Here is a 14,262-nt window from a genome sequence, read left to right as displayed (position 1 = left end):
TATTGAATCTCGATCGTAGTGTTACACATGTTCATGATATTGGTGCCAAAAGATACGAGGTAATGATGATAGTACCACTTACTTGTGGCACTGCCGCTTGAGTCATGTTGGTATAAATTGCATGAAGAGGCTCCATGCTGATGGATCTTTATACTCACTTGATTTTGAATCACTAGTGACATGCAAATCATACAACATGAGCAAGGCCTTGTTTTCATTGAGATGAAATAAGATAGTAACTTGTTGGAAGTGATACATTTTGATGTATGCAGTCCAATGGGTGCTGAGGCACGCAGTGGATATCATTATGGTCTTACTTCAATGACGATTTGAGTAGATACTAGAGTATTTGCTTAATGAATCACAAGTCTGAAATATTGAAAAGTTCAATTCTGTTTCGGAGTGAAGTTCGTCGTAACAAGAGGATAAACTGTCTACGATATGATCATAGAAATGAATATCTGAGTTACGAGTTTTGGTACGCAGTTAAGACAATGTGGAAATTGTTTCGCAGTTCATGCCACCTAGAACATCATAGTGTGATGATGTGTCTGAACGTCATAGCCACACACTATTTGGTATGGTGCATGCTATGATGTCTCTTATCGAATTACCACTATCGTTTATGGGTTAAGCATTAGAGACAACCGCATTCACTTTAAAAGGGCACCATGTATTTCCGTTGAGATGACACAGTATAGACTAAGGTTTAGAGAAATCTAAACTGTCGTTTCTTGAAAGTTTGGGGTTTCGACACTTAGGTGAAAAAGTTTCAGTCTGATAAGCTCGAACCCAAAGCGGATAAATGCATCTTCATAGGATATCCAAAACAGTTGGGTACATCTCCTATCTCAGATCCAAAAGCAAAGTGTTTGTTTCTAGAAACGGATCCTTTCTCGAGGAAAAGTTTCTCTCGAGAGAATTGAGTGGGAGGGTGGTAGAACTTGATGAGGTTATCGAACCATCACTTCAACCAGTGTGTAGCAGGGCGCAGGAAGTTGTTCCTGTGGCGCCTACACCAATTGAAGTGGAAGCTGATGATGGTGATCATTGAGCATCAGATCAAGTTACTACAAACATCGTAGGTTGACAAGGTCGCGTACTACTACAGAGTGGTACGGTAACCCTGTCTTGGAGGTCATGTTGTTGAGCAACAGTGAACCTACGAGTTATGGAGAAAGCAATGGTGGGTCCGGATTTCGACAAATGGCTGGAGGCCATGAAATCCGAGAGAGGATCCATGTATGAAAACAAAGTGTAGACTTTGGAAGAACTACTTGATGGTCATAAGACTATTGAGTAAAGATGGATCTTTAAAAGGAAGACAGATGATGATAGTGATAAGTCACTATTAAGAAAAGCTCGACTTGTCGCAAAGATGTTTCCGACAAGATCAAATAGTTGACTATGATGAGACTTTCTCACTTGTAGCGATGCTGAAAGTCTGTTAGAATTATGTTAGTAGTTGCTGCATTATTTATGAAATATTGCATGTAGGATGTCAAAACATTGTTTCCTCGACGGTTTCCTTGAGCAAACATTGTATGAGATACAACCATGAGGTTTTGTCGATCCTAAAGATACTAGCAAGTATGCAAGCTACAGCGATCCTTCAATGGACTGGTGCAAGCATCTCGGAGTTGGAATATACACTTTGATGAGATGATCAAAGATTTTGGGTTTGTACAAGGTTTATGAGAAACTTGTATTTCCAAAGAAGTGAGTGGGAGCACTATAGAATTTCTGATGAGTATATGTGGTTGACATATTGTGGATCAGAAGTAATGTAGAATTTCTGTAAAGCGTACAAGGTTGTTTTGAAAGGATTTTTCAAAGGAGTACCTGGATTGCGCTACTTGAACGTTGAGCATCAAAGATCTATGGAGATAGATCGAAAGCGCTTAATGGAAGTTTCAACAAGATGCATGCCTTGACAAGTTTTTGAAGGAGTTCAAAATAGATCAGCAAAGAAGGAGTTCTTGGTTGTGTTGTAAGGTGTGGATTTGAGTAAGACTCAAAACCCGACCACGGCAGAATAAAGAGAATAGACGAAGAGTCTTCTATGCCTTGGCCGTAGAATCTGAAGTATGTCATGCTGGGTACCGCACCTGATGTGTGCCTTGACTCAAAGTCTGTTGAGAGGTACAGAGAGTGATCCATGATTGAATCACTAACATCGGTCAAAATTTATCCTTAGTAACTGATGGACTAAGGAATTTTTCTCGATTATGGAGGTGGTTAAAGAGTTCGTCGTAAAGGGTTACGTCAATGCAAGCTTTGACACCAATCGGAATAACTATGAGTAGTGAAACGGATTCGTATAGTAGAGTAGATATTTGGAGTATTTCCGAATAGCACATAGTAGCAGCATCTATAAGATGACATAAAGATTTGTAAAGAACACACGGATCTGAAAGTTTCAGAACCGTTGACTAAAAACCTCTCTCACGAGCAAGACGTGATCAGACCCCATAAATATATGGGTGTTGGATTCGTTGGAATCACATGGTGATGTGAACTAGATTATTGACTCTAGTGCAAGTGGGAGACTGTTGGAAATATGCCCTAGAGGCAATAATAAATTAGTTATTATTATATTTCTTAGTTCATGATAATCGTTTATTGTCCATGCTATAATTGTATTGAATGAAGACTTATATACATGTGTGGATACATAGACAAAAACACTGTCCCTAGCAAGCCTCTAGTTGGCTAGCCAGTTGATCAAAGATAGTCAGGGTCTTCTGATTATGAACAAGGTGTTGTTGCTTGATAACTGGATCACGTCATTAGGAGAATCACGTGATGGACTAGACCCAAACTAATAGACGTAGCATGTTGATCGTGTCATTTTGTTGCTACTGTTTTCTGCGTGTCAAGTATTTGTTCCTATGACCATGAGATCATATAACTCACTGACACCGGAGGAATGCTTTGTGTGTATCAAACGTCGCAACGTAACTGGGTGACTATAAAGATGCTCTACAGGTATCTCCGAAGGTATTAGTTGAGTTAGTATGGATCGAGACTGGGATTTGTCACTCCGTGTGACGGAGAGGTATCTCGGGGCCCACTCGGTAATACAACATCACACACAAGCCTTGCAAGCAATGTGACTTAGTGTAAGTTGCGGGATCTTGTATTACGGAACGAGTAAAGAGACTTGCCGGTAAACGAGATTGAAATAGGTATGCGGATACTGACGATCGAATCTCGGGCAAGTAACATACCGAAGGACAAAGGGAATGACATACGGGATTATATGAATCCTTGGCACTGAGGTTCAAACGATAAGATCTTCGTAGAATATGTAGGATCCAATATGGGCATCCAGGTCCCGCTATTGGATATTGACCGAAGAGTCTCTCGGGTCATGTCTACATAGTTCTCGAACCCGCAGGGTCTGCACACTTAAGGTTCGACGTTGTTTTATGCGTATTTGAGTTATATGGTTGGTTACCGAATGTTGTTCGGAGTCCCGGATGAGATCACGGACGTCACAAGGGTTTCCGGAATGGTCCGGAAACGAAGATAGATATATATGATGACCTCATTTGATTACCGGAAGGTTTTTGGAGTTACCGGGAATGTACCGGGGATGACGAATGGGTTCCGGGTGTTCACCGGGGGGGGGCAACCCACCCCGGGGAAGCCCATAGGCCTTGGGGGTGGCGCACCAGCCCTTAGTGGGCTGGTGGGACAGTCCAAGAAGGCCCTATGCTCCATAGGAAGAAAATCAAAGAGAAAAGAAAAAAAAGGAGGAGGTGGGAAAGGGAAGAAGGACTCCACCTTCCAAACCAAGTTGGATTCGGTTTGGAAGGGGAGACCTTCCCCCCTTGGCTCGGCCGACCCCCTTGGGGCCTCTTGAGCCCCAAGGCAAGGCTCCCCCTCTCCCCCCTATATATACGGTGGTTTTAGGGCTGATTTGAGACGACTTTTCGACGGCTGCCCGACCACATACCTCCACGGTTTTTCCTCTAGATCGCGTTTCTGCGGAGCTCGGGCGGAGCCCTGCCGAGACAAGATCATCACCAACCTCCGGAGCGCCGTCACGCTGCTGGAGAACTCTTCTACCTCTTCGTCTCTCTTGCTGGATCAAGAAGGTCGAGATCATCGTCGAGTTGTACGTGTGCTGAACGCAGAGGTGCCGTCCGTTCGGCACTAGATCGTGGGACTGATCGCGGGACGGTTCGCGGGGCAGATCGAGGGACGTGAGGACGTTCCACTACATCAACCGCGTTCACTAACGCTTCTGCTGTACGGTCTACAAGGGTACGTAGATCACACATCCCCTCTCGTAGATGGACATCACCATGATAGGTCTTCGTGCGCGTAGGAAATTTTTTGTTTCCCATGCGACGTTCCCCAACAATACGTATGTATATAGACATACTTTACAGTGTAGATTCACTCATTTTGCTTCGTATGTAGTCCCCTGATGAAATCTCTAAAAAGACTTATATTTAGGAACGGAGGGAGTATGTATGATTGTTTTTTGTTTGCCCTGGTACATGGAGCTGTAACCCCTTCCTTAGTCGAGCTAGACGCTGCGATCAAGGACGAGTCCATGTGTACATGTGTATTCGACCATGTAACCCCTTCCTTAGTCGAGCTAGACGCTGCGATCAAGGACGAGTCCAGGAATTGGGCTAAGGCAGGAGCCAAAGGGCTTCGAGTCACCCTGCCTTCCTCCTGGGACGTCCATTGATCCGCTTGTAACACTGATGTACTGGCCTCTTAGGAGGATGTTCTCCCCTTCCTTTTCAATGCAATGAAACGCAAAGGCTTTTTGCGTTTTTTCGAAGAAAAAAAACATTTCCTTAAAAGCCAAACCTTGTGCTTTCATCTTGTTCTTGTTCTTATTCATGTGCTTCCATTCTCCAATTCATATTGAAATCCAATTTCCAGTGAAAATATATATTCATGCGAATGAGGACTAAATTTGTTCATCTAGCAAATGTCAAGTCAACACAGAAGGATAATTGTTGCATAATTAACCGTCACATACTAGGGTGCAATGAAGAGGCACCTGGGAAGTTTTGTCTGTCTTTTTTGCCTGGAAAACATAGCAAACCATTTCTAACGTGTAAAAGGTCTACAACCAAGTCAACGTAAGCTCAAATTAAAAAAAAAGTCAACGTGAGCTACTGAGCTGGTGGCCGCGGTAGAACCTGTACGTTGCTTACCCCCGTGACAGCATGGCTTGGGGGAGGCAGGAGGAAAAGTTCAGAACGGAAGCCAAGAGACGGCACATTCATAATAAATCCATAAAATGCCATCAAATATAGAAGAGTAAGCTAGAACATCATTTGAAAAACACCACAACACCAAAACTAAAATAGACACTATGAAGACCAAACACAAGTTCATCTAATCATATTTTAGAATTTCACTCGCATGGAAACTTGTATTCTTCTTGAAACATAATTTCAGCGATGGATCCCAATTCAACAGCTCACAGATCTTCCGCGGCGGGGACTGGGGACTGGCCAGCAGCAAATGCATACAAGCAACTCAAAAAATAGAACACCATTCGGAAAAAATAGAGTGAATAACATATGACCTTCTCTGATATTTACTAGAAGTCTGCTGGTTATCTATAGTCTTGAAATTACAGTTAGAACTTCAGAGGCGTACTTCTGCTCAAACCAACATAGGAGAATGGTGGGGACCTTCAGCGAACCGGATGAATCGCCTCTGAGTAAAAAAATAGCAAGCCTTTGATCTTGGCCCCAAATTGCAACTGAAACACCAGCTACAATTGTTTTTCCTCATCCATCCTACTTTGATAGGCAACTGAAACACCAGTTACAATTTTCTTTTCCCTCATCCATCCTACTTCCATAGGAAACACATGTCATGGCGGAACTGAAGCAAAACTGTCCCAGCATGGTATCAAAACCATCAAACTCAGCGTTTGTTGAAAGAATAGTTAGGTTTTTCCTCATCCACCCTACTTCTTTCGGACAATTCTTTTTCGCCGAAGCTTTGGAGAGGCATCTTTAGGTGCACCATACTTGATGCCTAGAAGTTCTAAGCCAGATACAATTGCATTCTTGGACATAAACCACTCTGCCTGTTGATCGATGGCAAGCTCTGCTGCTGGTCCATTGTATGTTCTCAACAGATTATCCGAGTTAAGCAGATCTGCTCCTTCACCAAGCCAGGCACGTCTCGATAGCTCCCCAATTTGAATATTCATCAATCTGAAATATATGTGCAATGAGTGGCTTATTTTGGAATGTTCTACTTTTAGGAGTTCACTTATATGCTTATATGGGTTCAAGCAGGGGGTATCCATGCTAAAATAAGGTGAAGAACAAAAAAAAACCATGACATAATTGACACTTGGTTTCTCAGATGCGATGGATCTCCGCAACATGCTATCATGGAGAAACTGCAAGGTGCGACAATACTATAACAAGAACCATTTGATCAACTTACATGGTGACACATCAAGTATAGCATTAGCTTCGAAATGCTAATATTGTAAATGCCATTTGTGATATGCTCATGGCAAAATCTAACTCCAATCGAGTCACTAGCTTGGGTTCATAATGTAATGAAAAATAGAAGTCGGCAATAAGGTAAACATGCAGCTGTATCTAAATATAACAAACAATATTGAGCATAACTTTTGGTGAAATTGCAGAGAAAATGATTTGGTAGAGATATACCTCATCGCTGTGCCGAAAAAGATAGTAACACCAAGGACATCAAAATGGTTTGCCATTGATCTATCAAGACCACATAAAAATTGATACCGCAGATTTGCATAAAGCCCATAATAAGCTCCATAACTAAGAGCATTGTTGCTGATAGAAGGAACTGTCATCGACAACCTACACGTAACGAGATTGGTCAAGATTAAACTCCAAGAACGTACAGACAAAACTGTATAACTACTTAAGAAAAGCAGGGCATTTGGTGAACACGGAGATAAACTGCACATAGTAACCCACCTTGTTTCTCTTCCAGCAGAAAGGACATTGGATAGGCCACCTTGAATGGAGCCAACAATTAGCCCACCTAGGCAAAGCTCAGCAGCCTTGCTAAAGAGGGACTGGGTTCTTCCTAGAAGACCAAATTGTCTCATAGGATAGCTCTTTTCAAATATATTATTAGGAAGTTTCTGGATCATATATGAACGGCATGGCGCAAGTGAACAGAAAACAGCTAAATTGCAAACTGTGGCTGTAACTACATTGAGAAACACCAAATCCCATTCTTCTTGGAACCTAACACGCAAGAAATGTAGGATTCAATGAGATAGGTGCCGAAAATTTCAGGTTTAAACAGTAGAAAAAAACACAACATACCTCTCCTTACGATTTTTCATCTCCCACCAAACAGATGTACCAGCGGTAGCTAGCAACTCAAAGGTCATCTTATGCAGGAAAGATGGATCTGCAAGCATTCTGCAATTAGGGAAGAGATGCCAATTGTTATTTTGTTATCGCTAAGTCATAGAATCAACACAAGGGACATGCAAAGATTATAAACTTGATCAGAGTGCATGCTGGCGCTATTTTATCAGCGAAGTATAACTTAGAATATATTGTTTAGACTCATAATGTTAGAATATGTTGTCAATTAAACAAGTATCAGATCCTGCACAACGCAATAAATTGGAAGCTCTAACAATCAAGACACTGTTAAACAAAAAGTTATACTCCCTCCGATCCATATTAATTGTCGTTGCTTTAGTACAACTTTGTGTTAAAGTTGTACTAAAGCAGCGACAATCAATATGGATAGGAGGGGATTTTAAAAAAAGTCAACAGTGTTGATTTCTTATATGTTGACTTCCAACAGAGAACATTCACAAATAGATTATGTCCAAACATTGATCTTAATCACCAGGAGTTTTTGTATACCAAAATATGGTTTGAGATTATTTTTACGGGTGAATATGATCAGTGTTTGCTGATGTTGCAACTTTTGTGAGCATAATTTTGATCCAAGTACTTCCAGTAATATCATTATATAGAGATGACAGACAGAAACTATTCAACATGGAGCCTCCTGTTATATATATTTGGAGTCAATCCCATGTGACAAAGCCCAGTATATCAAGTTCAACAAGATGACAATAATTCAAAAGGCGAATTTTTTATGTTGAACCGATATCACCAAACCAACAATTTTCAGATGGTACCTTCCAACAAGGCCTCTCGAGAAAAAGTCTGGAAAGGCTCGAGAGAAATATCTAGCCTTTGTGGGCCTTCCAAACACAGACAAATATTGGACCATCTGAGCGGAGCTGACCAAACCCTACAAAATTCCAGTTGATACCGTTCATAGTTAAGGTCAAAGCTCGAACTACATTTAACTATTTAAGAGAAAGCAGATAGTTCGATACCATCTCGTGAGCTTGACGCAAACCAGCCGGCAAATTACTCATTGTTTTGTACCACTCTTGAAGAACGGCATCAACAAACTCCCTCTTAAAAAGCTGTACAAATGGGAAATGTAAAATTCATCAGCTTAGAAATAATTATCATACCCAAGGAGCACAGATCAGAGGGCTTCTCAGTAAGAATTAGACCTCTTGTATAATAATACGTCTTCTGAAAAACCCACTTTCTTCATCTCCATCGTCAGAGTCTTCAAAGTAATCATCATCATCACCATCATCATCTCCACTATTACCACCACCATAGCCAATTCGTTTCCCATTGTCTCCACCACCACCACCAGTTGCCAGCTATAGTGTTTTGTAAAGATATGAATCGTAAATGAACAAAGTTGTACATACTTTCCTAAGAGATAAGATACTCTCTCCGTCCCAAAATAAGGGACGGAGGGAGTACTAAACAATACCAAGCGCGCACGAGAAATCATTAAATATTAACAGACAAACTTGTTAGCGCAAAAATGGAACCCCCTGCCGACGGTGATCACCGGAGACAACAAGGGAGAGAGGGAGGGACAACACACAGGATTTGCCGGTGCACGAACACCTTGCCGCCCGAACGGCTACCTGTATATTCCGGCGAGCTCGAACTCCTCCCACACCTGTTACAATGTCTAACACACGGGTTTTATACCCAGGCACACGATGGACACGCTCTCCTCGCCCCTGCCTGCTCGCGCCCACGACCCAGCACGCTCTGGCCGCGTCCTCCACGCGCGCCCGCAACGCCCGCGACGCACCGAACACTCCCGGTTGCTGCGCTCCCCCTGGACCTAGTCTGTAACAGATACCCGCGCGCACGGCGCCACCCTATCCTGGCGGCCCGAGCACACCACGCACGCACGCACGCCCCTGCCGCGGACCCGACGCGCCAGATGCATCCGGTGCGCGCCCACACACGCACCAGACGCGCCAGCTTGCCGCCGCGGCTTATTCCAACGCAACACTCACCCCCTAAGCCGTGGCCTAGAGGAGTCTTGGCTCGTCGTCGACGATCTCCCCCAGCAGGGCTTGCTCCGGCGCCGCCGCTTTCTCCCACCTCAGACACTCTCGCTTGAAGTGGCCGCGCTCGTTGCAGTGGTAGCAACGCCCGCGTCGATTCCCTCGGGCACACGACGCCACGCTCTTGTCGTCATCGTCGTCCCGCGCACCGCCTCGCCGGCGCTCCCGCGCACGCCACTGCTCTGCGGTGAGCATCAGCTGCTCCCCGCCATGGTCAGCACCCTCCTGCCCGCGTCGACGCAACCGTTCGTCGAAGGCCTTCAAGCGACCAAGGGCGTCCTCGAACACCATGGTCGACACGTCACAGAATTGCTCGATTTCGGCCACCGCCGCGTACAGGCGATCCGGCACGGCGTCGAGCAATTTCTTTACCACCGCGGCGTCCTCCAGGTTCGATCCAAGCCCCGCGTACCGCGCCGCCATCCTGCTGATCTTCCCCGCGAACGCGTCCAGGGACTCGTCGTCGTCCATGCGCAGCCGCTCGAAATCGCCTCGGAGCGTGGCCAGCCGCGCCACCCGCACACGATCAGCTCCGACGAACTGCACCTTGAGAGAGTCCCACACCTCCCTCGCGGTGAGCTTCGCCGCCACCTGCATCAGCAAATCTTCCGGCAACGCTGTGAGCAACATCGCCCGCGCCGTCTTGCACTTCCCGGCGTCCACCGTCGCTCCTCCGCCGTCTGCACCACGCTCCACATCCCCCTAGCATCAAGGATCGCCTCCACCTTGATTGCCCAGGAGGTGTAGCCCGTCGGTACCAGCGGCGGGAGATGCATCGAGCCCGACGCACCGCCACCCCCGTACGGGACGATCGACATGGCTGCCGGCGCGTGGTTTGGCAAGGCTCTGATACCAAATGTTAGCGCAAAAATGGAACCCCCTGTCGACGGTGATCACCGGAGACAACAAGGGAGAGAGGGAGGGACAACACGCAAGATTTGCCGATGCACGAACACCTTGCCGCCCGAATGACTACCTGTATATTCCGGCGAGCTCGAACTCCTCCCACACCTGTTACAATGTCTAACACACGGGTTTTATACCCAGGCACACGATGGACACGCTCTCCTCGCCCCTGCCTGCTCGCGCCCACGACCCAACACGCTCTGGCCGCGTCCTCCGCGCGCGCCCGCAACGCACCGAACACTCCCGGTTGCTGCGCTCCCCCTGGACCTAGTCTGTAACAGATACCCGCGCACGGCGCCAACCTACCCTGGCGGCCCAAGCACACCACGCACGCACGCCCGCCCGCCACTGCCGCGGACCCAACGCGCCAGATGCATCCGGTGCGCGCCCACACACGCACCAGACGCGCCAGCTTGCCGCCGCGGCTTATTCCAACGCAACAAAACTAACATTTCAAAGTGGAACATCCAAAAGCATATCCGCAGGAAGAAACTGTCAAGTTAAATAGAAACTGACAAATTGATTCAAAGGAATTTCATAGGGCTTTTTGGAGTGTTTGAATCCTCCAGAAATTTTCCTGTGTGGGTTGCTTGGTTCGCAGGATTAGAATCCTTAGGAAACTTCATATGGATTCCTTTGCATTCTACTTTGGAGGAAAATTTCCATCCACTCAAACCTCTTGCTACAATTCATTAGTTTTTCCTGTGATGTCAAACACTTTTTGATGAAGTTATCCTATAAGGTTCAAGAGGACATGGAACTCCAACCCTGTGTTTTCTTATTGCAATGTTCTTAAAATCCTGTGAATCAAAAGAGGCCCTCAAAGTGGAATATCCAAAATACCTTGCGGCACTGGACAACTTAAACTAGCACCCAAATTTTCCACTTGAATGCCCTCTCTAAGTTCATCTTGGAGATAAAAGAGATCTCTACCAATTTACATATTGCTGTAATATGAATGTTTTAGAAAATTAACAATTTGGGTGAGGATGAGCAGCCAAATTTGTGCATTATAAGTAGATAAGTACATATGAAACAATTACAATCAACATTTTGACGGCCCCAAAACAAAACCGACCAAAAGAGTTTAATTACTTTATTATGTGCACTAGTGCAATGAACGCGCTCATATTAGCACTATCTATGAACACATTTTACCATTAGACTCCCCATGTTCTGGTTCGGTCCAGAATATGGCTTTCCTAAATTAGGACTAGCAACCAAGTATACCTACACCAAGTAGTTAGTTCTACGTATAGCTAGTCATGCATCGTCCTTGATATCCAGAACACGCCATATGGACTCAAGCTCACAATTGTGCCAGAACTATATCTATAATGCTGCGGAATCACAGAGACGTTATGGAAGTGGGTTGTTGAATGAGAAGTGGGCGAACGGGATTCATCCCAACATTCTATGTATGACTTCCACTGTAGCACTCGGCCTCGCAATACGAGCTCCTGTTGTGCAGCACAGAACCACGGATCATGGATGAAACGTAGGCCGAAGGCAGACACACGCACACACAGACGGAAATAAATTACAAATCCCAACGTCTCGAAACGCGTAAATATACCCACGTGTTCGTTCACTCATCTTGTAACACCATCACCGGAATTCAGAAGTGCCTTCCGTTTCACGCAAGGGACAAAATAAAACCCAAGCTATAACACCACGGAATCTTAACCAACGGCGTGACGAACGCACCTCGGGCTGGACGCCTTTGAGCCTCCTCTGTGAGAGGTCGAGCTTGGCCTTCTGGAGCGTGGCGGCCCCGAACGAGCCGCGCTGCCTCCCGCCCTTCATCTCCGGCGGGGCGGAGGCCGGCGCCGGGGTCGCGGCCAGGCACCGCTCGAGTCCGGCCGCGGCGCGGTCGCGGTCGCGGTCGCACCGCGAAGGGGGCGAGGAGGAGGACGAGGAGACGGCGGCGGCACGGAGCGGGAGGCGGGGGAGGCGGACGAAGCGGGCGGGCGGGCGGGGCTGCGGGCGGGCGGGCGCGTAGGGGAGGCCGTGGTGGGAGACGGCGAGGGAGGCGGCGGAGGCCATGGGGGCGGTGGGACGGGATGGGGTGGTAGCGGCGTTGGTGGCTCCGCCGGCGGTGGGGGTTGGCCGCCTGCCTTCGAAGCCGAAGCGCCGCGGGACGAAGAGGGGCTTATCTACTCTTTTGGAGTTGTTTTGTGACTTGTTCTGTGTGGGGCCCGGGCTGCGTACTTCTGTCTATTTTTCTTTCGTGTGTTGGGGGGTCTTGTTCAAAGTCTGTTCGCTTGCGCGCGGAAGAGGCGGCTCGCGGTCGCCGCCGGGAGGTAGGTGGGCGGTATGCCGCGGGAGACCGAGATCAGTCGGCGAGGTCCATGCACGACGGAGGCACAGATCCATCCTAGGCGTCGGATGTCTGATCCAGGGGCAGGATGCGACGTACGTCCGTCCGTCCGCCCGCCTCAGGGTCGGGCCTCGGGCCGGGCCTAAAAAAACCCGTGGTACAATACCCAGGCCCGAGCCTGGTCCGGCCCGGTCGTCAGACATAATTTTTGTGTCCAAACCCGGTCGCCCGAGCCCGAAGAAGCCCAACCCGGTCCGGCAGGCCCGGCTCGACGTAGACGTAAAATCAGGTTTCAACGGACCTGGACCCGGACCCGGCCCGACCGTCGGGCTTGATTATCAGGCCCGAGCCCGGTCCGTGGACAAGGACGGGCCGGGTCGGGTCGGGCCGACCGGCTAGGCTGCGCATGGCGGGATATAGTCGGGACCTCCCCTTCGATTTTGCCACATCCTCCCTCACGTCTCGATCTTTTCTAGATTTGCCCATGCCCAATTTATATAAGAGAGGAATGTACTTTCTTCATATCCAACTAAGAAAGGATTTCGCTACAAATCAAGCGTCGCATTTTTAAGCATGACGACAAATCGAATATCTGAGATGACGAATTATTTGTTGTCTTAAGGATGGTAAATTCTCAGCAAATATGGTAAATCCTTCCGTGTTCAGCTTTTTACCAGGATTTGCCATGTTAACTAAAAAAATGTCATATCATAAATACATATAATTTGCCAAAAAAGATCGATTTGACATGCTTACCTAACAGACGCCAGATTTTTACATTTCCCATAACACAAAAGTGTTGTTTATCTTCTTGATGAAAGCAGAACACCAAACTTTAGCAGGATGTGAGACCTGTGGTACAAACGTGACATGCATAACAAGTTTGAGCTGATTATATAGTACACAAAGATGTTGTCCAAAATGGACTAGGGTACTGATGGGTTGATGGTGCGCCATCAAGGTAGCTATGAATAGCCATCACCGATCTACTAAAGCAGAAAAATAAGACCTATTACGAAATATGTGTGTTTTGATTTTACCTTCAACGATATTCTGTATCACTTCTAGATATAGAAAAAAGTAAGGAAAAAGATTACCTTCTACCGGCCGATCGCGTGCGAGCGTCTGTCGTCTTCATGTCCGTCGGATTGACTCTTCATCATACAGTCGAGAGTAAGCCCATCTGTGTCCACGTTTTTCTGCAACTAAGCATTTGTTTGAGAAAAAGAGAGTTTACAGCGGCAGAGACTCGTGCGGCTGGAAGAGCAACAACGACGAGGATTTTCAGTCGGATCCAACGAGGATGACATACGGGGACGCCCGGGAGCGGCGGGGGTCGAGACTCGTGTGGATAGGAGGACGACGGCGGCGAGAATTCCAACTGGATATGACGAGGATGGCATGCGGGCAGGAGGCGGGGACGTCTCCGAGCGGCGGAGGCTCGGCTCAGCACGGTCCAGCGGGGTTGGACGTGAGCTTCACGACGAGGACCGCGACGGTAGCGGCGCACGGTGCTTGTGCGGAGCTCGCGATGGCGGCGCGGAGGCGGGGACGGGCGGCGCCAATCCTCTGTCACCACTATCTAGCAAGCTCGCGATGAACACAATGGCGCTTCTTT

At 47.1% G+C, this 14,262-nt stretch overlaps 1 protein-coding gene across 1 annotated transcript; it reads right to left on the bottom strand.

Annotated features, from left to right (window-relative positions):
- Window positions 1–5,253: 5,253 nt before the first annotated feature.
- On the bottom strand, window positions 5,254–12,471 carry LOC123413351 (protein RETICULATA-RELATED 1, chloroplastic-like). Its single transcript, XM_045106292.1, has 8 exons — window positions 12,032–12,471; window positions 8,549–8,707; window positions 8,363–8,455; window positions 8,159–8,274; window positions 7,320–7,418; window positions 6,963–7,238; window positions 6,678–6,842; window positions 5,254–6,206 (listed from the first exon to the last, which is right to left on the bottom strand). Exons 1-8 carry the CDS (start codon window positions 12,368–12,370, stop codon window positions 5,954–5,956), a joined length of 1,500 nt encoding a protein of 499 aa, XP_044962227.1. The 5' UTR covers window positions 12,371–12,471; the 3' UTR covers window positions 5,254–5,953.
- Window positions 12,472–14,262: the final 1,791 nt, after the last annotated feature.

The sequence above is a fragment of the Hordeum vulgare genome, chromosome 7H (genome assembly GCF_904849725.1).
Source record: "Hordeum vulgare subsp. vulgare chromosome 7H, MorexV3_pseudomolecules_assembly, whole genome shotgun sequence".
Lineage (NCBI taxonomy): Eukaryota > Viridiplantae > Streptophyta > Magnoliopsida > Poales > Poaceae > Hordeum > Hordeum vulgare.
This window is presented reverse-complemented; position numbering and strand designations above follow the sequence as displayed.